General features: G+C 43.3%; 3 protein-coding genes across 6 annotated transcripts; 2 read left to right on the top strand and 1 right to left on the bottom strand.

Moving 5' to 3' along the window:
- Positions 1-807: 807 nt before the first annotated feature.
- Positions 808-6,400, bottom strand: PPP1R3D (protein phosphatase 1 regulatory subunit 3D). Its single transcript, XM_009513441.2, has one exon. It carries the CDS (start codon positions 5,500-5,502, stop codon positions 4,579-4,581), a length of 924 nt encoding a protein of 307 aa, XP_009511736.2. The 5' UTR covers positions 5,503-6,400; the 3' UTR covers positions 808-4,578.
- A 1,165-nt stretch (positions 6,401-7,565) lies between these two features.
- Positions 7,566-15,665, top strand: FAM217B (family with sequence similarity 217 member B). Of its 4 annotated transcripts, none has more exons than XM_064465341.1 (4): positions 7,566-8,045; positions 9,228-9,333; positions 9,421-9,506; positions 9,890-15,665. In XM_064465341.1, the coding sequence occupies exons 1-4, from the start codon at positions 7,951-7,953 to the stop codon at positions 11,079-11,081; spliced, it is 1,479 nt and encodes a 492-aa protein (XP_064321411.1). In that variant the 5' UTR covers positions 7,566-7,950; the 3' UTR covers positions 11,082-15,665. The 4 variants fall into 4 exon arrangements, with proteins under 4 accessions (XP_064321411.1, XP_064321412.1, XP_064321413.1 ...); XM_064465342.1 differs by having other exon boundaries at positions 7,567-8,040; positions 9,222-9,333; XM_064465343.1 differs by having other exon boundaries at positions 7,567-8,040.
- Positions 15,666-17,303: 1,638 nt separating this feature from the next.
- On the top strand, positions 17,304-27,552 carry CDH26 (cadherin 26; the record flags this gene model as incomplete). The annotated part of the gene is made up of 12 exons (XM_064465328.1): positions 17,304-17,336; positions 18,806-18,883; positions 18,968-19,090; positions 19,561-19,722; positions 20,951-21,098; positions 22,343-22,509; positions 22,681-22,809; positions 25,053-25,238; positions 25,413-25,681; positions 26,280-26,422; positions 26,667-26,900; positions 27,437-27,552. Coding segments are annotated over exons 1-12 (1,788 nt in total), but the record flags the coding sequence as incomplete, so codon positions are not given.
- Positions 27,553-27,820: the final 268 nt, after the last annotated feature.

Below are 27,820 nucleotides of genomic sequence, written 5' to 3' on the forward strand. Positions count from 1 at the left end.
TCTGTATAATTTGTAATGACATTGACATTCTTAAACAACTGAGCATAATATTAGACTTTCCCATATATTTAAACTGTGACTTTCAATAATCATCCTTCCCTTAAGCAACTTTGACAATGCAGCATTAAGTTACTAACATTGATTAAAAAGTGGTAATATATGTCTTTATTAATTATGTCTTCTAGTTAAAGGTCTCCATTTTGCTTTAGAGGAAACCTGGCACAGATTATTCAAATCTTGAACTGTATCAAGTAACTGCTTGACACTGATGGAGATGCATTTCATATAGAGGATAAATCAGTTGCTGTAGAGACGGACACATTCTTAACACACCCTATGTAGATATATTTCCAGAAACCCGTGGATGAGAACATGTTTTGAGAGGAAAGACTGCAACAGTGAAAACTGAAGGAACAAATGGAAGAAAGAATAACAACAGTGAGGCTCTGAAATTAATGAGTTAAGTACAGTCTAGTGCAGCTCTATTGCTATTAGAAGAAAACGTCTTCCTCTTCTTTTCTGTAAAACCATATTAGAACCAGCTGGCAGCGTGCCTTTTTCCAGTGTTAGATCTGAACTCTGCAGATGCTGCGTGCACCGAACTCTGAGGTGAAATGACAGCAAATTCCTTGTCAGCAGTGGCAGCCTGGTCATTTTGGCAGCTATAGAGACTAATCACTGTATTCTTACCAAGTGCTGTCCATTTCTTAGCATCTCGAACCCACCTTACTTTCCTCTGTAAGTGACAACTCAGCACTAAGTTGCCTCATGAGTCTTTTTAACAGGAGTACCACTGACAAAAACAACTTAAAATTGTGAAAAGTTTTTATTATCATCTTTTGTATTACAATAGCCATAGTTTTATTGTTTTTAAAACGTACTAAGCACTTTGCAACCGTGCAGCTCTCCACTAAAACAAAATTACCTTTTGTCTAGCATCTGTGCTTTATTGATATGCTGTATTATGTACATTATTCTGGACAAGATGTTTGATCAGGAAAGACAACCCCGTTTCATTTACATGGATTCTATATGTTTCTTTAAAAAACATGCTTGAAAGAACCTTGATACTGTGGACTACTAGACATTTATTTATTGTATGACTATAATAAATACAGGTTTTAAAAAGTGCATTATATGGCAATAACCCGTGTGAAGAATTCGCTTTTACAAAATCCTCACTATAAGGGAAGTGCTCACTTTGAACGCAGTGCAAGCAGTCAAGTTGTCCTGAGAATCTACAAAGGTGGTCGTAAGTTTACCTTCACGACAGGTCCGTATCACCACTCCTTAATGGCTTAATCCCTTTTTTGTCAGCTGGGATCCTTTTGACATTCACTACTGAATGTGACAGGAAAATGTAAGTGCAAATTTCATCTGTCGTGTGACTGGTGCCAGTAGTCACGTGTGAATGGTTAATAGCTTAATCCAGCGATACTCCCAGTCCTGTTAGAAGGCAGGCCAGCTCAACTCGCCATCAGCAATGCCAGACTGGTTTAGTAACACCTGCCACCAGTTCTCCTCCAGCAGTGCAAGACAAGCAAAGGGAGAAAAGGCAAACTTGGAATACTACTTCCGTATCAAGATTTTGCACATGCAAATACCCTGAGAGGTGCGGAAGGAAGACAATACAAGCTAAACTCATATCGCTGAGACATTGAATTCCTCACCTCTCTGACACTGTGGTATACGTGACATTAACCTTTACACTGACAGCCTCAGCATTACACACCCTGTCCCCGCCTGCCGTAACACCCAGATTTGACATTAGCTACCATGTGAGAGTCTCTCCCAGAAGATGGCGACAGCATCTTTCTGCCAGTAAGCCAAGTATTGCATTGGCTTCCCGCAACATCCGCTGCAAACTGGTGTCAAATACCAATATCAGAGGGGTTTTTAAGGGTGTGCTAAGAAGCAATTCAGTGGTTTTGCTGACGGAAGGAATACAGTCATTTAGGAGGGGGAAAATGGGCAGGGTGGGGAAACAATACTTTAAAATAGTGTGTTCTTTTTCTTCTTCACTGACAAGTACATAAAATGCCGCTTCTATGGACTTCAACAATACTGGATAAACTTTAACAGAATTCCTTAAGCGAGCAAGTTCCACCAAAACTGGGGTACATGATTTTAATTCATGCCAAGAAAGATTCGTCTGCAGTCACTGAAGGTGTGGTTCAGCTCAACTAACTTGACATCTACAGACTCTGGCACAATCTGACACCATCTGCACTAATGCCGAGAATTTCAGTACAGCAGAACTAGTCCCACAGTGCTCTCTCTGCGCTCAGCAGAGATGACACGGTTTGTCACGCCACAGGTAGTCTGCTAACTGTAGCAAAAACATCTCCGTTGACTATGACAAGCATAGGTTGACTAGTTCAGACACGTTATGTCCTATATGGTCACATGTCATTTAGTCAAATGAAGCCCACCATAGGAGGCAAAAAACGTTACAACTGGATAGTGCCCCTTCTTACAGAGCTCTCCTTTTTTGTGCCGGATGAGGAAGACTAGACTTCCCGTTCCCTGCATTGATTTTCCTAGGAGATAAGAGTTGCTGCCAGATTGGTAACGGTCACTCCTCTAAACCGGATACAGAAAATAACACAGGTGAATTGAAAGAAGGCAGCACTCAATTGCACCTCAGCCTCACTTACTCCTTCAAAACAATTTCAACTTAAACGTTCAACCTCACAGTGCTCAAATACAAAGTTAAAGCAGACAACACAGTCATTTCTCAACAGCTTCAAGTAGGATTGAGTCTTCTTAGTACTCTGCCAGAGGTGATCAGCATCTCAGAGAATCATAATTTGTTAATTCGGTTCCTTTGAAAGCCAGAGTAGTGGAACCAGGCAGCTTCTTCACTTGAAATCCTAGCTTTGCTAAGTGGGTATCACAACTAAGTAGTTACATTAAGTTGCCAGACACATGAATTTTCTCGGGGTTTCTCAACTTCCAGAATTACTCAGTAGACTTTTTGGACTAATATATACTTGGCTGTGGGTTACTTACAACTGTGATTATAAAAACAGCTTGTGATTTTGATGAATAAGCAGCAATCCAAAAATAAGATGCCTGAATAAGTGGCCTGATCTGCATAGTATAACCCTTCTAAAAAGCAGCTCTTCTAATACATCCAGCCAGCCAGTTTTGAAAACTTATGCTACATGTATAAAGCTAAATTTTGCATGCAGTAATGAGTATGTATGAAGAAAATCATGGACAATCTTTTAATTGGATTTAAGCCTGTCAACAATCTTAAACCACACTAAAACCACAGAATGAAAGTGGCAGAGCAAGAAGCATGGGAAGACTGCGTGTAACAGCCTTACTCTGCTCTCCCTGCTGCTCTCCCCGCTGCAGAAGTGATTCTGTTGATGGGTCCATATAGGTATCAATTTACTAGTAAAATCATAATTTTGTTTTGAAGTTCCCACTTTGTAGTGCAAAGGATGCAGTCTTGGAGTTCAACTGGTTTATAGGGAGAAGTAGTTCATTAAGGAATTCAAAGGTACTACTGCAGTAGTACTGGGACGCTGGGGAACGTGCAGCCAGGATTCAGGATTCTGGTGTACTACTCCAAGCTCTGTAACCAGCTCCCTGTATTATCTTTTTTATATATAATATATATATAAAATCTATATATATCTACCTCATATCCATTTTTTGATTTATACATTCACCTGTTTCAGGTAACAGTGTAAGATCATTAGCATTCATATAGTGCTTTGAGATCTTCAACTGTGATTGCAACACAAGGGCAAAACTGTTTTAGTTTCCCTTAGCAAAAAGAGGTGCACCAGGAAAGGACAATCCCTGCCCCACCACCATCTGGAGGAAAAGCCTACTTGTGCATCACCTGAGAAAGACGAGATCTTCCCAAGATCTGCCTTACACAAACTTTGGTAACCATCATTCCTACTGCCTACAGCAAACACTAGAGATAAAAAAAAAAAGGTGCCTTTTCTTAAGGGAAACAGAGGGGCTGATGGGACATTTTCATGAATATTTTGCTCATAACATTGGATTTCCAAATATTAATGGAAATATTTAACATGGTTAGAGTCTTAATAATACATATAAATAAAAATACAGGTACCTCCCTACAGCATCTGCCATACAAATTATGCATAAATGGAATAGTGCCCAGACTTGGTGAGATAATTAGAAACAAAGCCAGTAAAGCCACACCACCCATTTAAAAAACAGATAGCACAAAATGGTAAAATAGATCAGTCATTCTATGCAACCTAGAATATTACTAGCAACATAAAGTGTCTTGCTTTGCTCTCTGGTAGTCTGACAGCATCCCTTGGAACCATTCTGCACCGATTCATACACTACAAGAAATCACTCAGATTTTCAACGGATGTAACTCAATACACACTTTGGCCCTTTTTTCTTTCTGAGAGGTTTAGAACACTTTGTACGGGTCACTGGCTACTTCCCTGCCCTGGAACACTTCGCCAGGCTTGGCGGGTTTCAAAAAGGAGACTGTTGCCATACCAGCAGAGCCATGCCAAGGAAGAGAGTGGCACTGAGACTACTGACAAGCTGCTTTGCATCTACTTTCTTCATTCAGATGAAGTGGATCCAGCTCTCCTCACATTCTCTAGGCATCTTAAGGGGGTGAGTCCGGCAGGTGAGACTGTAGTTTTTGCCTCTGTTGTTATCCCAATACTCCTGGCCGTTGACTTGGTACCTCGCTGCAAACTGGACTACTGAGCACAGCTGGAGGAGGAAAGGAGGCACAGGGAGAAAGAAAGAGAAAACATCAACGTGACCCTGCCCGTTTTTCTCAGGGATGCTACTGTGCCAATGAGCACACACTTCATGGAGGCTCTTCCACTGGTCGAAGGTGTATCGCACAGATACCTGCTTCTCAAAAGCAACATTGCGAACCTGGATGGTGCCACTGAGCCCCAAATCTGAGCTGGTCACGCGTTCAAGACACACCTGCTGCTCCTGGAGCCGGGATGAGAAATCCATACAGTCTGCAGGCTGCTGGAAGTCAGGGACCAAGCACTGCATTGTAAACTCCAAGTCCGAGCTGCTGTACGAGAGGTCTGAGTTTATGGAGAGCCTGGAAAGGACATGCAAGGGGATCGACGGATCTTCCCCAGTCTGGAAGACTTTCACTTCAGTGAGCTCCAAGCCCAAAGCATCAGCAAATCTCACCCGGTTCATACGACTCTGGCATCCAGGAACTTGACACTGCGCTGCTGCGCGCTTCCTCCTTTCGGGCGATGTAGGCAAAGATCTCGCTCGGCGGCGTATGATAGGTCGTAACACCGGGTCACAGCTGGAGGAAGTGCTGCTCTGAAGCTTATTTGGCTGGGGCTCCCCCTTGGCTGGCATACTGCTCAGAAAAGTCATGCTGCTATTTGTATGGACTGCTGGGGGCGGCTGCTGCCCTCGTCCCAGTGCTTCTTCTGCCTGTAACATGTTCTGATAGAGATTAGAGAGGTAGCTGGGGTTCCTCCGAGGACCACGCACCTCCATTCTTAACCGATGACAAAAATAGTCAGCTTTAACTCCGCAGGCAGTAATGAGCACTGCCTCTCTGAAGCACGTAACTTGGGAAAGGCAGCCACGGACAGTATTTGAGGTTATTACACTGGCGCAGCAAAAATCAACTGGAACCGCGTAGACTGCTGAAAAAAGGGCAGAAACCTGGAAGCTCTCGCAGTAGCTGAAGGGGAACCAGAGGCTAGCGCATTGCGTGGGGAGAAGGCAGTCTCACTGGCTGGCAAACTCGAGGCCGCTGTGCCGGCTGGCGGACCCGTTGCTGAGGCTGGAAAGGGATTCAAGGCTGTCACCCTTGATGCTAGAGGACCTGAAGCTCTCACGCAGGCTGGAGACCGACTGGAGGCTGTCGTGCTGGACGCCGAAGGACTCCAGGCTGTCGGAGAGGTCCCTGGACGCCCGGGGGTTGCTGTGGTGTGCCCCGAAGCACCCTCGCCCGTTAGAGAGGGCGAGAGGGGCCTGCAGGCTGTCCTCACAGGGGCCGGCCGACCCCACGCTCCCGCAGCAGCAGCAGCAGCAGGGACACTCCAGGCTGTCACACTGGATGCTGGGCGACTCGCGAGGGCTGCCGAGACCGGCGAGGGCTTGGAGGCTGTCGGGCGGGAGGGAGCCGGAGCCGGAGCCGAGGCCGGGGCTGCTGCAGAGGCTGGAGGGAGCGCGGGGGCTGTCGCGGCGGGTCCCGTCGCGGCGGAGGCCGTCGGGCGGGGCTGCGGTGGCAGGCTGCGTGCCGCGGCCGGAGGGATCCGCGTTCGGGGACTCCACAGCCCACATCGGCCGCACCACGGTCCCTGCCGTGCCGTGCCCCGCCCCGCCCCGCAACAAACCCAGCCGCTGCCCGCCCCGGCCCGGCCGCCCCTCTCCCCACACCGGGAGCCCGCCCTCGCCCACGGCGCATGCGCGGCGCCCCGCCCAGGGCCCCGCCGCGCGCATGCGCTTTGCCCGGCGGAGGCGGGCCCCGAGGCGCCCCGAGCTGCCGGTGGCGGCGGAGGCGGGTACGGGGCAGGGGGTGGGGGGCTGCGGGGCGGGAGGGAACGCGCGGAGGCGGTGCGCTAGGCAACGGGTTGCCCTCCGGCCCTTGGCGGTAGGGAGTGCGGTGGCGGTTACCGGTGGGAAGTGCTGGTGCCTCCCGGGAGGGAGCGGAGCGGGGCCCGGCCGGGCTCGGCTCGGCTGGGCTCGGCTCAGCACAGCCCGCCAAGCGGGCCGGCAGCCGCCGAACCGGCCTGCAGCCGCAACTGCCTTACACGGCTGCTTTTCCGGGTGAGCTGCCCCGGCGGCGTGCCTCCCGAAAGGCGGGGGTGCCGGGGCGGCGGGAGCGAACACCCCCCTCCTCGGCCGGGGAGGCGAGGGGGAGAGAGGCTCAGGTGTACGGCGTTACAGGCACCTAGGTATAGCTCTAGGCGTATCAAGAGCACTCCAACAAAGCCAGAGGTGAGCGGGGAGGTGTGCCGGTGCCCGCCGGCTGTCACCTTCTGCAAACCGTACCTGTGCGCCCTGGTGCGGGAATGCGGTTTCTGGCAAATAAAAGAATGCTACAAATTCTGCTCTGAGTATTTTTAGTAGGAACTTATGAATACCGAGAGATTTGTTTGGGAAGAAGAAAAACAAAAAAGGATTCGGTACAAAATTTGCATGTATGAATATAAGGAGTGCATTTTCTGACACAAAAAAGGACAACTCCACATGCACAGAACGCGGGTGGTTGATCATCTGCTCTTGTTAAATTAAGAGCAGAAACACCCACCACCATTTGACTGGGATACTTGGCTCCAGTCAATACATGTAATGCTGCGCAGGAGGAACAACGTGACGATGAGCACGTTACACAATGAAAAGTAGCTCTGCTAACGCTGCCATGCCCTCGGGTGTTCTGCGGAGTGTTACCAACAATCTCTCGGGGACGGGCTCGTAAACCAGATGGGCAGAGCTCGGTGGTTAGCGGGCGGGGGCCCAGCCTGCCTTGGCCCTGATGCGGTAGCCAGGGCTGACCCAGGGACTGTGCCCGCTGGCCGCAGTGGCAGGCAGGGCTCCCCACAGCAGACCTGCGCCTCCCCCCCGGCTGGCTTTGGCCCGCTCTGCTCCGCAGCTTTCGGGCAGCCTGTGCCCCCTGGGCTGCCCGGCTCCCCCCTCCGGAGCCGGGTGATGACAGCCCGGCCATCGGAAAGCGAACGGTGCTGGTTCCCCTGTTGGAGCGCTGAGGGAGGAGGGGACAGTGTTTTCCAGTACTGCTTTGGTAGCTGACTGTGTTTATCTTACTGCTTTAAAAATAGATCACGTTGGGAGGAATCGCATGGTGTTTGTTTACTGCATCTCTAGGACGTGGTGATGTTTGCATTTGATACGGTGTGTCTTATGAACCCAAAAGACCGGAGCTGCTTGAAGATTATGTAAAAATAAAGGCACAGATACCCTTTAAAAAGAGTAATAATGGGACCAGGCATTCAAGAATATCCCTTACTGCTGCACAGAGAGACACAGAAAAAGGAAAGCCAAATCCATGAAAACCACAAAGGAACGGTAAAGTAAGGAAATTATTTTCTCTGTTTCTCGTTACAGAAATCTCTAAATACTGTAGATCAGTTAATAAGTGCGTGGCTGTACTGTTTGGACTGTCATCCTCTCCTCTGAGCCACAGCAACAGAAATGATTGTGCAGCACGATCATGCAGGTCACAGAGTGACAGAGGTGACTGCATCAATGCTGGAGGCACAAGGCTTATTTTCGTTCTTTTGTAAGCTCTTGAATTGGTGAAAGCATTTTTTTTTAAAAGCAAAATGTGACTATACTGACATAAAAACTGCGAACAAGCTGTACAGCCTGACAAATTAACTGAACTGCAGTCAAGCTAGATTAGACCTGGAGGGCACGGTTTGCTTATTCCTGTTCTAGAATAACATTTTAAAGCTTTCCTTTTTATAATTAGTAATGTTTATTGTTTGTAGAACAAACACTGTTTTCTGATTCTTGCAGAATATGCTGATTTAGTGATTCTGTGTGCTTACAGAGAAACCTGATTTAACTGAAGAAATATGTATTTTAGTTTCAAGCTGTCCAGATCAGTAATGCCATTCCTTTTGCTTGCATATGAGTTTTTCTCCTATTGATCTTTCCGCAACTCCAGTATAACATGAAACAGTCAATTTTGATTGTGCCTTTGTTGTAAAATAGTTTGTATTAATACCAGAATATATTGTATGCTCCCTGCCCACTTCCACTCCTTAACTTCATAGGAATAATCTTTTAAATTTTGCTGAGAGTGTGCAAATGAGAAAGGCAAGCAAGATTTGGCTTGTGGTAGCCTTCATATCATACTTTATAATTAATTTTGTTAAATTGCAGTAGGACCATGTACTATAGAAATTAGTAGTTAAATATGTAGTCTCTAATGTTTGCTATTTATTATCCCCAAAGTAGCTTCTCTGATAGAGAATTCTATGTAAGGGCTAAGTTCTATTATTATTATATCATCTGGTTGAATTATTCACTTTTGCATTAGTAATATTAAAAATGTAGTAGTGCATAGATAGCATGAAAAATAACAAGTGCCCATGGCATAGTTCTGATGAACTATAAGAACAGTTGCAGTCAACTGTCTCTCTTTTTTAAACAGAATGGCACTCTAAACATTTATTGTACTTCTATTCTGATGATCGTATATGTTGCTATTTATATGTGATATCCTGTTTAATCTTTGCTAGTTACAGTAATGGAAAAAGCCATCCAAGCACCAAAGGACTAAATAAACCAGTTTCTCATGTGAAATCTTCTCCTGGAAGATCAGGCACAAATGTATCGAGCGCCACTGAAAAGGTAAATATTTCTTTTTGTTTACAGAAAACAGGTACATAGTTTATGTCAGCTTTCTTAATAACATCACATATTTTCACATCTTTTCAGATTTCCCATGAGACTCAAGATGGTAGCCAACCAAGTATTTTTAAGAAGGGAAGAAACCAACTGGATGACAATACTCAATCAAAAAGGTAATTTTATGTTAAGATTGTCTGTTTACTTTGCAGACCTTTCAAACTGGTATATAAAATGCTTCTGATAAAATCATGGCTTCTGTGTTTTGCCTTTGGCTTAACTAGTCCCAGAATTCAGCATTTATGAGGACAACAGATTTAAGGTATCAGTATGGAAACTTAGTTCTCAGGCAAAACAGAATAAAATAAACCAGAAGTCAGTACTAGGCAGCGTTATCCCTGCCAGCAGATATGAATTTTACCTCATTAGTAAGTTTCCAGGACAATTTAGGTTCATTCGTGTAGATCCATGTCCTTGAAGGAGGTAGCAAGACCTTTCTAAACTGTTGTTCCAAAGACATTAGACCTTCTAACAGGCTATGATCTTTCTTTTTATTTAGGCTCACGAGTGTTTGCACATCGCTGCACAGAGTACAAGGACCAAAGATGAGTCTCCCAGAAAGAAGGCAAAATGAATCTTCTCTGCAGAGAGTCCCTCCTAGCATAAAGGGCAGCACACAAGGTAGCTTCTGTAGGGTTAAAGATGTCCCGGTGCAACATTGTTATGGCAGTAAAATAGAACAGTTGGAGAAGAATCATGAAGAACATGTTGCTGGAGCTGGTCCATGCTCTTCTAAATGGCAAGAAGCATCTGTAGATGAAATGTTTCTTGATTTTGAATCAGTACAAATTATTAAAGAAGATGCTGAAGATGATAGTGCCAGTGATCTCTCTGATTCAGAAAGGATTCCCATTCCCCCATCTCCGTGCACACCACCAGAACTCATTCTCAGAGCTGAAGAAATTGATCCATTGTGTTTGGAACATGTCCCTCATACGGGTTTTAAAGAATCAGAATATTACTACCCAGACTTCCTCCCACCCCCTTTCAACTCATGGGACTTGAAGCAACTGGCCATCTTTGTAAATGTAGAGGGTAAAACTGAATTTCGACCAAAGCCAACAGGATTTCTTGAGAAATACATTGATCGCCTTTTGCAGCTGGAATGGCTGCAAATGCAGACTGTACAGAATGAGAAAGGAAAGGCAGCCAAAGCCAGACCTCAGACTGCTCCCGGCTCCATCCGTACCCTAAAGAGTCCTGGCAAAGGCAAAGCATTGCTCAGCCCTTTGCCTCAAAAGCAAGTGGTTCCCCAAGAAAGTGTTACAAAGCTGCCCAGAAGCTATTCAGGTCACAGGGGAGATTCATACTGTGAAGAAAGTCGCCAGTTATATTCTCATCCAGGTCACTTGAAACTGTCTGAGAGAATGGGATGTGCACAGTCTTCTCAGAGACAATCTGGTGAAGTAAGGAGTGAACTGAAAAAAAACCCAACTGCTAAGCAGCAGCTCCTCAATATGCAGCCCTCTGAGAACAGTTCTAAAATTCAAAGTGTTGGTAACGTCAGACCCCCTAAGCAAAGCCCGGTATGCCATGGTTCAGCTGCTCCCATCAAAGGCTTAAAAACATATGCATGTACAAATCCAAAGAAAAATGGCAATGCTAACAACTATGTTCCTTCTAAAAAACCAGCAGGCGACAGGAAAATAAAAACAAATGGCGCAAAGCAAACGTCGCGCAAATTTAAATGAAGAAAAATTCATTAGTAAATGTTGATGCTTCTTGACTGCCAGAAAGCATTTGGCCCATGCAGAAGGGTCATGTTTTCTTCATAGGAAAATTCTGAGAACATATGTTCTTGATGCATGGCACTCTTCATTTCAATACATTTGCTCTTAAGCCAGCAAGGCCAGCAGGAAACCTTTTCCCTGAAGGCAAGTGTCTTCCATCAGTGTTTCCTCAAAAATATTTACAGTTCCTCAGTTGTTCAGTAGCAGAGTATGAAGGTTTAGAGAGATATATAATTATATATATATAATTATAATGTGTCTTTCTATGTGCACCAGTTGAAGTCCACTGAAGTCTGTGGTGTTTCTTACGCTTGCCGGGGTGTATTTGAGAGAACAGGATCCATGCTCTTTTTTCTCAAACAGAAGTGCTGTTTTGTGAGTCAGGTTTGATGGTGGCATTTGCTGATGGAAAAGGGCTCAACTGTTTTTATAAAATAATGGAGCACGCTTATCTATGCAAAGTCAAACTAATTCTTCATAGATGATGAATTAGGTATGTTTTTTATAAGAATGGAGATAATGTTTTGAAATATTTTAATGCAGAAGGGATTCTTTTTAAGAGAAAAAATTATTAGGGAGCAGACAGCTTCAATAGTGACAGATTAAGCAAATGGAATGCATATTTTTATACCCAGAAATCTTCACTGTGTTTACAGACAGCTTTCCTTGAAGTTCATTTTGTAAGCCTTGATGCTTTTTGTCTTTTAGAGGAAATGACCAAATTTCAAATTGCACATGGATATATATGACTAATGCAAAATGAGGGTATTACTAGAGACTCTGTGGCCTAACCTGCAGAACTGGTAGTCTCTCAGAGCATAAAAAATAGACTCTTAGGGCATGAACTTGAAGGCTATTGTAAGTTCAAGTAAAGATATATTTTGATACAAAAGATACCTATTTTCAGTCACCCGAGATGACTATTATTTATCCCACGGTCCAGTCTACTTCAGTTAGCTTGGCTTCCTGTTTCAGGGTTTAGTGAAGTGATATGGGGAAATACCCTACAGAAGGAAATTGTACAGCCAGAATAGGGTCCTGTCCTCAGACCTTCCATTTTCTCATGTGTCTGTGAGATACAAGGGAATAGGAAGGATAGTTCGGTGAGTATTCAAGAGTCCATTCATCTGTTACACTTTCAAATCAATCACAGCAGCTGGGGACACAGTCTCGTTAAAGATGGAGTTCTAGAGAATGTTTTGTACTTTCAGTTTAAAATGAAATACGGAGCAGCATTCTCTTCTTCCTCAGCCACCAGGCAGAGCGAACTGTTGATGAGAAGTGAGCTGAGGTCTGATGGACCAGATTGTACAAGTGGGTCCTTCACATTGTGACAGAAAATGAAAAAGTAGCAAATACTGAAGAGTACATTATGTATATAGTTAAATTGCACTTCTCTTGTTGATCTCATCTTGGTTTTAAGATGCTTAGCTGTTTCTATTCTTGCATTGTGCCTACCAGATCTTCAGCTTTGTAAAATTTCAAAGCATGGATTTATATGTAGTTTAAAATGTGAGAATATTAATAAATGTAGTAATAAACTAGGGTACTTTACAGTACGTAAAACATTGCTCAGGAATAGTCTAAGAAATATTTTAATGTTTTTTTTTCCTAGTCTACTGGAGACCAAATGTGAAATTTTAAATTGATAAAGGAATCAAATATAATATACAGTATTATATTTCCATATTCAGTATTTGTGAAGTTACAGTTAAAGTGATTTGTAGTTGCATGTACGCTCAGCTCTATGCAATTCAAGTGAAACTTAATCTGACATGCTCAAAGATCAAATAAATTGGCTGTGCCAGAGGTGTGGGGAAACATAGAGGGTGGCATTCAACACCAGCAACTGCAGAGGACCAGCACATTCTTTTGTTGTTATTTCATCCATTTGTTTTGTCCCAGGCTCATGTATTTCAGCTCTTTTTAGACGGAAGGTTCTTGCATCCACTGCTAGAATTTCAAGCTTTGGCCAAATTCTACATGCCTTGATTAATCAACTTTTCCTGATTCACGTTAACAGTAGAGAGAGGTAGTAGGACAGCTCTTGCCAATAAGCACTACTTTAGTGCACGGTTTTAGGACACTGTTTTGGTGCAGTACTTTAAGCACCAAAAGCAAGGTGGGCAGGATTAAGTCAATAATCAGAATAGCAGGTTTTTTTAACAAAATCTGTTAGATGCAGTAATTAATTTAGCATGTTATTATAGCACTGAATATTAATGTATGCTAATTTTTCTTCTGAAATATTACTCTATATCGATGCTTTCCTAGGTTATAAGGAGGGCATGTAGATACAGGCACATTTTGCACAATCACTTCTTGAAGAAGAAATCAATAGTGTTTCAGTCAGCTTTGACCAGAGCAAAGATGATTGCCACTGAGAAAAGTTTTTTCTCACAGACCTGGGAAAGTCTTGTTTGAATGTAGTGCTTGTGAGCTGATGCACATCAGTCTGTTGTGGGAGACTAAGAAGCTGAGCGGGTGGAGATGGTGACGCCACTTAAAATTAGTCCGAGTACTTGTTTGCCAGTAAGTTCTGGCTGTGATCTGGCCGCGTAAGTTTGTCTCTGGATATAATCACACAAGTTTAATCTTTTTTCATTGATTTGATACTTTTTACACAGTCTTCTTTGTTCACATACAGAAATAGAAATTCTGTGTTTGCCTCAACAAACAGCTCTTAGCGTGAGCAGACCTGCAAGGGGTGGGTTTTATCCTGCAGCACTTTTGCCTCCGTTTTAACTTGACTGTGTTCTGGGCTGTAGGTAGAGAGCTCCTTCTATGAAGAGGACTATGGTTTATGTTTCCTTTATTTTGTATTGATGGGTACTGTATTTAGAAGCACTCCTAAATATAGCAGAAAAGTTTATTCCAAAAGTGTATTCCAAATACGCTCAGTTTGGAACCAAAATACTTCCACAGCACAGTGTTTCTGTGGCTGTTTATGTTTTTTTTTCCACTATGTTTAGCAATATAATCATCTGTGTGTCTAAGCCTAGCATTGATGATGTTTCTTGAAGAAAAACTTTACTGTGATGTGAGATATTTAAAGAGTGATTTTTTTTTCTAGATAAAGATGTAATGTTCTGCAGTACTACCTACAGAACAAATACACTCAGGTTGTATTTTAAATAAATAGCCAGATTCTACTTCAGTTATATTAGTATAACCTTTGAACAACTCTGTTATTTTCAGTGAAATTACCCTGTTACAAAGATGTGAAGAAACAGAATATTACTCCAATATGTATAAACTGTGTTCCTTAATAATGCTAAACTGTATTTTTAATGCATAACATGAAGAATTTTAAGACAGTATTATTTTTCTCTTGACATGTTTCTTTTTTTTGTCCATTACTTGCCTCTCTGCAGTGAAATACTGCAGTCAGTTACAGTTTTACCTCCCCTGCGCCCCTCACACCTTGTGGTAGCTTTCAGTTGTACGCAGCAGTTCTGGAGGTTCTGCACAATGCCTGCAGACCCTCGTTCTGTCAGCAGTACAGGTATCAAGCTACTGCAGATACACAGAATTGATGCTCCAAAGAAGGGTTTTTGTTGTGCGAGCAATGTATACCATGCTGGGAGGAGGGGCTTCACATCTTCCTCAAGTGGAAGAGCCTTGCAAGGAATAGCCATGTGCTATCAGAGCAGTCCCTTCTGCTGGTTCAGTATCCTAAATCACGGGGTGGCCACATGTAAAGGCTGATAAGGTGGACTGTATTTTTCTTTCCAAAAGAGAGATTACATTTGCTGGTATGAATCTGGGGTCAAGGGGTGATGGTGCTTCTCACAGAAGCAAAAAGCCTCAGCAGCATTTGTTCTGAAAAAGCTGAGTTTAGAGCAGACGGGTTGCCAGAAGTCGGGAGCTCTTGTCTCCCACCGCTGCCCCTCTCCCAGGATGCTGTGACTGGAGCTCCCAGCCCTACTGCCTGTGCGCTGCCAGTGCCCCGCTGCTTTTTGCTGCTGACCCGTGCCAAGACGGTGGCAGAAGGGTATAATGCTGTAGGGGATGGTTATGCTTATTTCATTGGACTGAACCGCCTTGTTTGTCTCCAGACTGCTTAATTATGCTGTAATCCCATTATTGCTTGTGTCATTTCTGTGTTTCATTTATTGTTGTTTGATGTAACTTTTATCTTGTATTTGCTATTTAAAGGATTTTGTTAGAAGTTTGGAATATTTTGACAGTTTTTTGAGTCAGTATGTGGTACCTTTCTGATATTATAGTTGAAATATCTACAGTATGAAATTGCCTATAATGTGCTAGGTTTTGCCTTATTTTAAAGGTATTGAGCCTTTGTTGCTTCTGTTGGCATTAGTTGGTTTTCTTCTGTAAAACAATTAAGCAGACCACTCTGTCTGGAAAGACTAGAACTCGATTAACTGAGAATTTGCAGCCCAGCTTTTGATGTTGGTAATCATGTGTTCTTATTTATTTGAACTTTTTGTTGCGGATATTTTTGCTAGTAATTTCATTGGAAAGTGATCTTGTAATTAAAAGTTACTGTATATTTACTATATTAAAAGTGAAATACTGCCTGTTTGTTACTTAGTTGTATTTTTGTCACCATCCACATGATGGCACCTCTGAATTTTTCTTTCAGAAAATTTTGTTACTGCAGTGTCGGGTAGAGCTTGTAGCTCAGCATATCTCAGCTATGTTGCTGCTGCTGGCCAAGCTAGGTAGTTAGAGCTGTATGATTATTTCTACTCCACATAGCAGTCACTTCTGTAATGGCCAGGAAAAACTTACTTCATCATATTCATACCTTTTTTAAAAATTCACTAATCAATGAGCTTCACATTCTCTGTTATATTCTCCAGGACACTTTAGAACACGATCCAAAGAACAGCATAGGCAGGTGGGTAGATCCTTGCAGAGAACCACATTCTCATGTTGCTAGTATACATGGATAAGTATGTTTAACTTAATTTCTCACACTGCGTGTTCATATGTTCAGCTGAGGCTAAGAGAAAAATGAAGGAAGAGAGAAAAAAAAGGCGTTTCCTATTGCTGAACTTCCCTTTGCTTTGCTATTTCTGTAATCTTTATATTAAGCATTACGAGACTCCTACGTGAGATAACACACAAGAATTTTACAGTCAGAACACTTTTGCTGTTTGAGGTTTTCCTGATGTCTAAACCATCCTATCCTGTGCTGTTATTTAAGCCTGTTAGTTTTTTTCCTATTAACAGTGAATCCCAGAAGATCATCTGCCTTCCTTCCTCCCCACACCCACTTTTATGTAAAACATTGTGGCCTTTTTGACATGAGCTTTTCTTCTCCCCTGAACAGAAGATCAGTTCTTCCCTAAGTCTTCCTTTTACAACTTCCAGAACACTAAATTCATTATTTTCCATTTCTAAAAAAGAACAAATCTCCTTGTGCCCAGTGAACGCAGTACAGGAGAATGGAAAATGCTGTAAAAGTTGTTTTCATACAAGCCAGGACCTTCCCCATACTCTCTGCCACTCAGACTTCCTTTTACGTGGTTTTACGAGACTTAATGTTTCACCATTTGTGATTCTGTGATATCCTGCTTCTTCACATAGTTTTATTTAAAATGTATTTTTCGCAAGCTGGGTGGGAAGTTCAGTTTCAGATACACAAATTCATACTTGCTTGATGGCTTTTGAGTTGAACAGGACAATCTAGTGTTTATATCAGCTTTCAAGTAAGTTTTCACAGAACTTGCTCTTGGTTCAAAGTCTGAAGTAGAGTAAAAGTAGCGCTCCTGGGCATGGCAGATTAAAAATAGCTTCCCTTAAATATAAAGTTGCACGTTTGCATTTTTGCAAACAACTGTGATGTGATTAGGAAATGGCATTTCCAATCACTTGTCAAGGAAGGTCACATGTTTTATTGTAGCTATATAATGGCCATAAAACTGCAGTGATGGCACATTTGTTTTGCATAACATTGGAAGAGGCAGTTGCAAACAAACTGAAAAAACACCAGAGGAGGACTGACCATTGCTTTGAGTCACTTCAGTTTTACAGAATCAACAGTTCTTTTTTTTTTTTTTTTCCTAATTTCCTCTGACGAGGTGGGAATATTTGCTCTGGGACAGCTCAAATGCCAGTGAAACCACAGGTAACTACTTAGTGAGAAGACCTTCGGCTTCTCATTGTATAACCTTCCAAGGAACAGCTAACTCGGTTGCAGCCTGCCTGCGTCCCATGGAGCTACTCGCCGTGCTGCTTCTCCTGCAGGTAGGTGCGGGGGCACGGGCACTGCGCGCCCTTCCCGCAGGGGCGAGGGCTCCGGCCCCCGTGCAGCCTCCGAGGAAGGGTGGCTCCTCTCTCCCCGGGTCCTGGGCTCAGGTCTCATGGAAGGAGGTTTCCAAAAGTAGGGGCCCTCAGCTCCTCCTGCTGTTGACACCAGGGTGTTCATTCCTGCCAGAGCGCGCAGGTGTCCAGTGTCGGCTCTGCCGAATTAATGATCCCCTGCAGTAATTTAGTGGCATTTCCGTGAGTGTTTCTGCGGCATTTGTGGGCCTGAACGGGGTTGTTCCTTTCTGGCAGTGCATACGGAGGAGTGTGGAAGCCATAAAACACACAGTTAAAGCTTCCAAAATAATCAAAAGTGGCTGCATGTAAGCAAAGGGGAAAGCAGCTTGTCTGGGGGGTCCAGCACAAAGTTTAAGCAAGCTGGCAGAGCTGAACCTGGAACAAAGCTAATAAATGCTACCTAGAAGTGCCAAGTTAAAGCCTTCCTTGCTGTTTTTACATCACAGAGGTGATGTAAACGCCGTACAACAGCTTTACAGAAAAGCTCCAAGGCATTACTGTGAGTCCCCATTGCTTGACAAGTTCATAACCATGGCAATTTTATAAGTACTTTGTTTCTTCAGAGGAAGGTCACGGGGTAAAGGCCCAACCTCCACCTAAATTAAGGCAGGAAGAGCTCTGTTTCATTTTTTAAACGCCGCTGGAAACATTTGATGGAATGAGTTACAAAATCCCAAGCTTTGCAATGAAAGCAGTGAAAACTAGGAGGAAGGCGTGCAAGTTACCCATGAGCTAATGGCAATGGTGTAATTCGAGTACCGTCATCCGCTTTTGTGGTGAGATTTCAAGTAAAAAGCAGTGTTTGGAGCCGGTGCAGGAAGGTTGTGCTTATAAAAGGGGAAATCCTGCCAACTAGGGGGCAGTCACCATTCTCAACAATTTATTTTACTCATCTAGATTAGAGACTTTGGTCCCATATTTGGCTTCTGGTAGATCAGCTCTGTTTGGAGCACCTGGCGCCACATGACAGAGTCTCTGAGAACCTGAAATACTCCCCAGACTTAACTTTTTTCCAGCAGTAGGTTTATGTCCTGCCAATACCAGACAACTTCTAAAGGAGCACTAGAGACAGAGGTGAATATTTTAAGAACTGGAGATACTTGGATTGAGAAAAGCCACAGAGATAATACCATGGACTGTCAGATGCTGTGTTTGCACATTTCTGGGACTGGCATCAGCTGACCAGAGAAATTAGTATCCAAGGCCTCATGCCAATTCATTTGGAATGAGATGGATGATATTTGTGGAGTTTCCAGGGTTAGATACAATTTAATACAATGCTGTCAAAGCTGGATCAATATGTTTCTGTGAAGCCAAGTTCCTCCTAGACAACATATCAATGGTTTCTAGTTAACCACACTTCTCACAGTCACCTTTTTTTTTTCCCCAAGGTTACTGCTGCCAACAGTTTTTCTCATGAAATTGAAAACTTCAGTTTAAGACAAACCATGCGAAAGAAGAGTAGTCAGGTTTGTTGTCAATATTATGTAATAACAGGTACACAACTGTTAATATGTAAACTGTGTCACTAAATACACTTCTTTATCCACTAGTGGATAGATTCTTATCAATTAGACGTTCTACGTCCTCTGCAGCGTACAAAAAGGGCCTGGATTATCACCACCATTGGTGTTCAAGAGGAGGAGAAAGGACCATTCCCAAAATATGCTGGACAGGTACAAACAACCTTTTAGTAAAAGATCTTATTGAACCTCAGTAAGGTATTTGTCACCACTGATTGTACAATAAAATACCGAAGGAAGGGAAGGGCAAGAGTTGTGCATCAAACAGCAACTTTTTAAAGAACTGTTCAAAGTTGTCTTTCTTACACAGCGTTGGACAGAACTGTGCGGTGCGCGGGGTATACCCCTCCTTTCTGTGGGGAGCTGCAGGCATACTTAGGGGGAAGAAGACTATAGAGTGGGAGCTGTAAGAGAGCCATTGCACAGAGCTGTGTACCTGCACATTGTGCACAGAGTAGCGATGCTGCAACCCAGAAAGCGGTTGAGGTGGCTGAGACCAGGCCTGCAGGCAAGGCCCCATCTGCAAAGAGAAGGTGGGCAGGAAGAGACTTGCTCTAAAGTTTTTTTACTTCTGTTCCGCCTTCTCTACTCACACTGCATTGTGCTACTTCTCTTTTCAAAAGCTGTTCAATAACAAATCATTTAATACATCAGTAAAATATTTAATCAGTGGACCTGGGGTAGATGAACCTCCAGAGATTGGATTGTTTTCTATAGAAGATGATACAAATGGACGTGTGTATGTGCATCGTAGCATCGACAGAGAAAAGACCCCAACTTTTAAGGTAACAAACTTTAAAAAATTACTTAGAACTGTTTCCAAATATTAATTGCTTTCTCATGGCTAAGAGAATTCACAAGAATGAGACTCACCTAGAGGAATCTTAAGTGTGTATTTTTGTGACTGCCTTTTCTTGTTTTGAACCTCTAAATAAATGCTAAGGTGATTGTCTCAGCAGAGACCAATAGGTAACTTCCGCATCACTATCGATGATAAATCTTTGTGGCGTGTACAAATATCTGTACACTTCTTTTCTATTTTCTTTTTGATATGACTTTTGATCATAATCTAAAAACCGAAATTCAAAGTATGTTACAGCTGTAGTGTCCAGAACACTGAGTTGTAAACCCAAACACTCCTAACCAATGGAATGGAAGAAAATAACCATGCATTAGAAAAAAATAGGTAATACTGGAGGAGCTGCAAAGCTGTATTACTGTAACTTTATGTAAGAGTAAGCATACGTTTCTCCTTAAAAAGCAGAAAAGTGTTCATAAGCAGTAAGTGTAATGAAGCAAATGTGATAAAAAGTGTATGAATGAAATATGTCAGTGTGGGTTTGGTTTCCTCTTGCAAAAAATCTTTGGTTGTGGTCTCCTTATGTTTATTCTGTGATGATTTCTATTTACGTCTCTGTGGATTAACTGTACCCAATTGATAGTTACCATTACTTGTGGCTTTCTGTGCAGGGTCTTGCCTTCCATAATGAAAAGATAAATTTTGGAGAGCTTTCTATTCCCCCTCACGAGGCACATGGCTATTCCAGGACAGACACTCTGGGCTTGGTTTTAAAGCAGAAATAAGTGCAGCAAAGGAGAATTCAGCATTCAGAAATGAATCCCCTGCACATTCATGGTTATGGAGCCAAAACATCACAGAAATGCAGCTAGAGAAAACTGAATGGACTACTTAAATAAATACTTCACAGTTGGGAAGCACATGTGAAAGCATTCTTTTGTCTGGCCCCAAGGATATTTATGTATTTTATATTAGGCAGTCATTTTAAATAACCCAGATCCAGTTCCAGGTACTGATTTTTTTAGAAGTATTGTTTAATGCACAGGATGGCCATTATGAATCTATTACCTTCAAAAGGTGAAATAATGACTTAGTGATTCAACTCAAAGGCAAATATAACTGGTGCAGCTTCAAAATTAAGAGTGTTTTGTTCCATTGTGATTTCTAATTGCCATATTCGTTCCATTCTGATATCTTTGTTGCTACTTGTTTAGATACGTTTCAGAATTGTGTACAGAAAAACTGGTGAACCATTGGACAGCTCCTTGTTTTTCAATATAAGGGTTAGAGATATTAATGACAACGCACCTGAGTTTCCGAAGGATGAATATAGCATTACAATAAGAGAGAATCACAGTAAAGGTAAGTGCCATCCAAACAAGGGATACTATTGGTTTGTGTATGACTGCTCTCTTTTTAATTCCTTTGACTTTTTCCTTTAGTACCAAATCTATTCCTCTGCCTAGGTTTTACTTAAATACTCATGGGTTTAGGGACTATTTCCTGGGAAGGACCATGTCCTGCCTCTTGACTTCTTGTCTGCTTAACCTCAGTGTACATTAGTATAATGTTGGAGACATTCTGGAAAAACTTATAAGGTACTTCTTCCTAACTACAAGCCAAGACTTTAGCAGACTGTCACGGTTTAACCCCACCTGGCAGCGGAGCCCCACACAGCCACCCGCTCACTCCTGACTGGTGGGATGAGGGAAAGAATTGGAACAGTAAAAGTGAGAAAAGACAGTTTAACAGGTAAAGCAAAAGCTGCGCACACAAGCAGAGCAAACCAAGGAATCCCTTCCCTCCTCCCCACGGGCAGGCGGGTGCTCAGCCATCCCCGGGACAGCAGGGCTCCATCACGCCCAACAGGGACTGGGGAAGGCAAACCCATCGCTCCCAACGTGCCCCCTTCCCCCTCCTCCCCCAGCTCCATGTGCTGAGCATGGCGCCGTGTGGTGTGGGACAGCCCTGGGGCCAGCTGGGGTCACTGTCCCGGCCGTGTCCCCTCCCAGCCCCTTGTGCCCCCCCAGCCCCTCGCTGGTGGGGTGGGGTGAGGGGCAGGAAAGGCCTTGGCTCTGGGTGAGCCCTGCTCAGCAGGAACGAAACCATCCCTGGGTCAGCAGCACTGTTTCCAGCACAAATCCAAAACACAGCCCCCTACAAGCTACTCTGAAGAAAATTAACTCTTTCCAAGCCAAAACCAGCACACAGAATAATCTGAACTGCACATCTGGAACATGCACATGCACACTGCTTCACCAAAGGTGGTCCGACACACTGTTTTAGAAATACAAAGACTTAATCTGGGTGTGTAGACATGTGGGATGGTGCCAACTCCTCAGGAGCTGGCTGAGACCTGGCATAAATAACTAGTGAATGTTTTTGATAAAGTAGATTCAGGAGTGTGATAACTCTGTTGTCTAACAGTACCTTAGGCAGATTTGCCACCCAGATGAGGTGGAGGCCAGAGTCTTTGCAGGGATAACCATGGCCACAGGAGAAGTTATAGGTTTTCTTAGGACTTTGCTCAGGAACCTGCAGACAGGCCTGAGAAACTGCATGTGAAGATTAAACACTTCTATTAATGTCTCAATTCTTCATACTAGATGAGCCAGTTTTCCAAGTTACTGCCTTGGATAAAGATGAAGACGGCACTGCGAATGCTCAGGTGTCCTATTCTCTAAGTATGCAAATCCCCCTTCGAGAAGGATTCACATTTAATATTGATCCTACCACAGGATCAATACTTCTGTCAGGATGCCTGGAGTATAAGGTGATGTACATGTGGCAGCTTCTTATAATTTAGTGCATGGTACATGTTCAGTACACATTCACCAGGTACAAGGGGAGGGAGAGTCTCACATCCAGCTTTGTAGCTGTGACTGGCAAAATGCAGGAACTGCTTCTGAACTAAGTTTGGAACTTCCTTTTTTCTGTTTTTCAGACTGCCAACTCTTTCAAACTTCTGATTAAAGCCAGTGACCATGGCACTCCCCAGCTGTCATCGACTGCAACAGTGAATGTAGCTGTTGAAGATGCAAACAACCACCCCCCTGTATTTGCTAGTGATAATGTAAGGAAAACCATCATTACTTTACTGAGCCTTCCAGAATACAGTTCAGTCCTTCAAACTGCTAAAAACACTCAGTGGTGGAAAGAGTAACTCTCAGACACTTGAGAAACAGGCCAAAACATGAGCAAATAAGCTTTATGTGTTAGAAGAAATATCTCTTAAAAATGGGGACAGTAAGAGAATCATTGACTATTGAGAGTCATAAACTTTGTTAGTTTTCTGTGCAGAGCACTAGAAGGTTTTTGTCTCACTATTACTGTAAGGATGCTGACAGACTAGCTTATTCTAACACCTAAGAAGCTCAGGTGCTGATTACAATCTACTCTTGAAAGATCCTAGTTTCGAGTGCCGAAGACCTCAGTGACCTTAAACCTGCTCACCTACAAACTCAGTACATATTAATGGCGCAGTCAGGTGTGGTAGCAATGCTTCTGCTGGCCTATTCTGTGAGAGTGCTTGTAGAGCAGTTGCTGTACAAACGGGAGCAGTTGAGCTTGCTGGCAAGAAGAGGGCTCTGAGGAGTTAAAGTTGTGAACAGGTAGACAGCTACACCTGAATTCAGATAAGAGCTATCCATTTTCAGGCTCTGGTCCCAGAAATACTTTTTTTTTTTTTTTTTGTAACGTGCATGTTGACACATTGTTGTGGTTTAACCCCACCTGCCAGCAAAGCCCCACACAGCTGCTCCCTCCCTCCCCCTCCAGTGGGATGGGGGAAAGAATTGGAACAGTAAAAGTGAGAAAAGACAGTTTAACAGGTAAAGCAAAAGCTGCGCACACAAGCAGAGCAAACCAAGGAATCCCTTCCCTCCTCCCCACGGGCAGGCGGGTGCTCAGCCATCCCCAGGACAGCAGGGCTCCATCACGCCCAACGGGGACTGGGGAAGGCAAACGCCATCGCTCCCAACGTGCTCCCTTCCCCCTCCTCCCCCAGCTCCATGTGCTGAGCATGGCGCCGTGTGGTGTGGGACAGCCCTGGGGCCAGCTGGGGTCACTGTCCCGGCCGTGTCCCCTCCCAGCCCCTTGTGCCCCCCCAGCCCCTCGCTGGGTGGGGTGGGGTGAGGGGCAGGAAAGGCCTTGGCTCTGGGTGAGCCCTGCTCAGCAGGAACGAAACCATCCCTGGGTCAGCAGCACTGTTTCCAGCACAAATCCAAAACACAGCCCCCTACAAGCTACTCTGAAGAAACTTAACTACCCCAGCTAAAACCAGCACACACATCCAGAGTGTAGAGTCATGTCACCCACTGGTCTGTGTAAATATTTGAAGTTGTGAACAGTAACAATAGATGCTGTGTTACAACAGTGGGTACAGTCACATAGGGAAGTAAACAGATTTCCCAGTGTGTTCCTATGGCGGTTCTCCTACCTGCAGAATGGTGGTTAGAAGACCTGAGGGAATAAGGTTACATAATTTGCCAAAACAGGTTTGTACATGAAATCTGTGCTTCATCATCATTAACTCCAGCCTAGTAAAATTCTGAGCCGTTCACATTTGTGATTTGTTCCCTTTATCTGAGTACATATATTGTTCTTTACAGCATTTTCAAAAGTTGTGATGCAAGGACAGTATTGTTTACATATTAGCAGGCAAGAGTCTGAATTTTCAAATCTCAACCAGTGACCAACTTATATGAAAATAAACCACGAACAAATTACATTTTATTACCATCTCATTTTTAAAGACATATTTCTGCCTTAGATGATTTAATTAGCATTTCTTAGCCTGTCTTTGGAGTGCTAGTTAGGTAAGCTGGTGGCTACATTGCGCCATCAAAAACTTAAACCATTGTGCAGAAATTACCTAAAATGTCACACGTAATTGCTTTCTACAAGGTTAGGTATGTAACATCTGCGGACCAATTCTGGCCTAAGCCTAGATGCATCAATCTCTTCTACATGGCAGAAGACAATCCTGGATGAAAAGCCCTAGTGGCATTTATGGGCCTACTGCTATAGTCATTATTAAGGGAGACGAGTAGTATCCTGGTTTTAGATGACGATCAGGTTTAGGGACAAGTTCTTTATGAAGTCAGTGGGAGTGCGTTGGAGGGAAGTTAGTTCTGTGACTCCCATAGGGGTTCTCTGTCACTGAGCGGGGACACATAACCCACGGCAGACAACGACAATGTGTGCGGGAAGTAGCTCCACATGGTCTGGTGGTGGAACTCCGGCTCAGAACTGGCTAACAAACTGCTTCTCTTGGAGAATAGAAATAGTTCTTATTTCTTTCCTTTCCCCTCCCAGTACCAACTACAGGTTTCAGCAGGTCAAGAATATCCAGCTGTATTACGGCTCCAAGTGGAAGATAGAGACTCTCCCCACACTCCAGCTTGGAGAGCAAAATACAGAGTAACAAAAGGCAATGAGAAGGAACAGTTCACCGTTGAGACGGATCCAGACACAAACGAAGGCATTTTGAGCATTATCAAGGTAATGAGCAGTAATAGATGAGCTACAGCGTGGCCATTCTGATTACAAGACTGACACCTTAGCATCGTAGCTGAGTTTGGTGAGCTCAGGTCACCTCTGAGTTCCAGGTATATAGAGGCGACCGCCAAACCAATGGTCATTACTGCTAATCAGACTTTTGTCTGGGGTTTTCAGCCTCTCAACTATGAAGATGCCTCTGAGATGAGACTTGTCATTTCTGTAGCAAATGAAGAACCTTTCTTCATTTGTAAAAATGGCATTGTGATGATCTCAAGCCTAGAATCCATGAATACAACTGTTAACATCAACGTCTTACAGTCAAAACGTGCTCCTAGATTTCATCCTCCCGTACTTACTGTCCAAAAAGAAGATTCAATGAAGCCTGGGAGAGTGTTTAGAAGGTATCCTGCCACATATCCAGGTGATGTGCCAAATAAGATAAAGTAAGTGGAGATGTTTCTAACTCTCAAAAGAAATAGCCTAGGAATATAAAGAGGTTTTCAGGTTTAATTTGATATATGTATATATATGAATATACATACACATATTTATTTACAGTTATATGAACATATACATTAGTGGTGCAGGTTTACTACTGATGATACTGCAGGCCCAGATAGCTGGTTCTATAAGATACAATTTAAAGGTGCAGTCAGTCCTTGGTTGCTCAATATTTCTGTTGTTTCCAAAATAGTTTTGCCTAAAACCACATTGCATTATTTATATTTCAATTTTGATGACAAAATTTTGCTGTCATAGAAAGGACTAAGGCATGCTTGGCTCTAAGAACAGTATTCTGATGTGGAAATCAGTTACTTTCTTAGCCCCTAGGAACAGTTTAGATGGTCCCATACAAGGTATGGGAAATTGTATGGGAAACTGTTGGCTGTATTGGAACACACAGCTTGTCATGGAGTTAACAGAAGTAAGCATCACTAACAAGTATAAATACCTACTGAGCTCAAAAGGACAAAGAACAATGCAGTAGGAATTTTCTGTTCTTCAAAATCTATTTAAGATTGTAACCTGTAACTTTTTAAGGTATGAACTAGCCCATGACCCAGAGGGTTGGCTGAGCGTGGATGAGAATTCTGGAATACTTACTGTGGCAAAAGAATTTGATCAAGAATCCCTTTATGTGAACAACAGCGTGTACACCGTTATCGTACATGCTATTGATCATGGTAAGCAGCCAGTCAGAAAATACTCAAGCAGTATTTGGACTGTTTGAGATGAGGTGCATGTTAGATATAAAATGATAGCAAGACTAAGGATCTAAGTGGGGAATGGTAATGCAGAACACCCTAATGTTTAAAACTTGTGTTATGCGTGACTAGTAGGATAAACCAGGCAGAGATCCTGCCAATGGACTGGCTTTTGTTGATACTCAATTGTGAGTGTTTTTCTGTTTCTTTTGCTCCTATCTAGGTATTCCACCACAGACTGGTACTGGCACCATCCTGCTTTACTTGTCTGACATTAATGATCATATGCCAACATTAGCGGCTCCTTCTTTAGATGTGTGTGACAAAAATGAAGGGACACCTCTCACTATAAAAGCTAAGTCTGCTCCAGTCCATTCACAATCTGGGCCATTCACCTTTGAGCTGGCTGAGGACTCTGAAGATATGAAGCATGACTGGAAGTTAGGAGGAAACTTTGGTGAGTTCTTCCTTTCATGTCCTTAATGAGAAGTTCTTTGTCAGGTATGTGCCCTCTAGTTATTTCACTGTCTCTTTCCTCTATGGCTTGTTACTGATCAGTCTCGCTGAGACTGAAAGGACATGGATGAACAGCTTTCAAAATATAAAGTTACTGCAATTTGAAAAAAAGTTACACTGTTCTTCATCTCTGTTGAGGACAGGACCAGAAGCAATGTGCTCAAATTGCAGACAGGGGGATAAGACAGCTGAGGAACGACTTCTGCATTTGATTAACTACCTAATGAATTCTAGAGGTTGTCAGTGCAGCTATGCCAGAATGCAGCAAGACTGGGACAGCTCTCTTTGCCCAGAAGGCTCAGCAAGGTGGAAAAGTGGGATGTCACTTTGTCCTATTTACGATGGTGCTTTAAGGCTGGAAAAAGTATTTGAAATCGGGGTGCAAATGAGTTTCCCTTTGATTATCAACAGAAGGGACTGTAGAATATCAGGCTTCTTTCTATGAGTCTTGAAATAATTTGCTTGTCTTCTTTTTAGGGGAGTCAGTTGAACTTTTAATGTTAAGAAGCCTCCCGCAAGGTAGCTACTTGGTGCCCATCATTATTCAGGACAGGCAGGGATTTTCTACAAGGCGGAATCAGCATGTTAGGCTTTGCTTTTGCCCAGATGGACATACATGTAAAGATTCACCACTTCCACAAGCATTAGCGAGACTTGGAGGTGGTGCCATTGCAATAATACTGACGACTATCTTTTTACTACTGGGTAAGTAACCTCCTAACGTACGCGTGCAAGTTATCTGTCATCTGCCCATTGGATCTCAATGCAATTACAGCTCATGAATGTGTGCTAAAATCTACCAGCCTTAACAGGAAAGGCTGTTTGCCTTAATGTGTTAGAGTGTAGTCAAGGTGCAAGCAG

Source organism: Phalacrocorax carbo, chromosome 14, assembly GCF_963921805.1.
Source record: "Phalacrocorax carbo chromosome 14, bPhaCar2.1, whole genome shotgun sequence".
Taxonomy (NCBI): Eukaryota; Metazoa; Chordata; class Aves; order Suliformes; family Phalacrocoracidae; genus Phalacrocorax; species Phalacrocorax carbo.

Coding starts and splice junctions, on each gene's coding strand:
- PPP1R3D (XM_009513441.2), bottom strand. CDS start 5,502: ATGGAGGTGCGTGGTCCTCGGAGGAACCCCAGCTACCTCTCTAATCTC.
- FAM217B (XM_009500575.2), top strand. CDS start 7,951: ATGGGACCAGGCATTCAAGAATATCCCTTACTGCTGCACAGAGAGACA. Junction 8,046..9,221: donor AACCACAAAGGAACGGTAAA/GTAAGGAAATTA, acceptor AATCTTTGCTAG/TTACAGTAATGGAAAAAGCC. Junction 9,507..9,889: donor GACAATACTCAATCAAAAAG/GTAATTTTATGT, acceptor CTTTTTATTTAG/GCTCACGAGTGTTTGCACAT.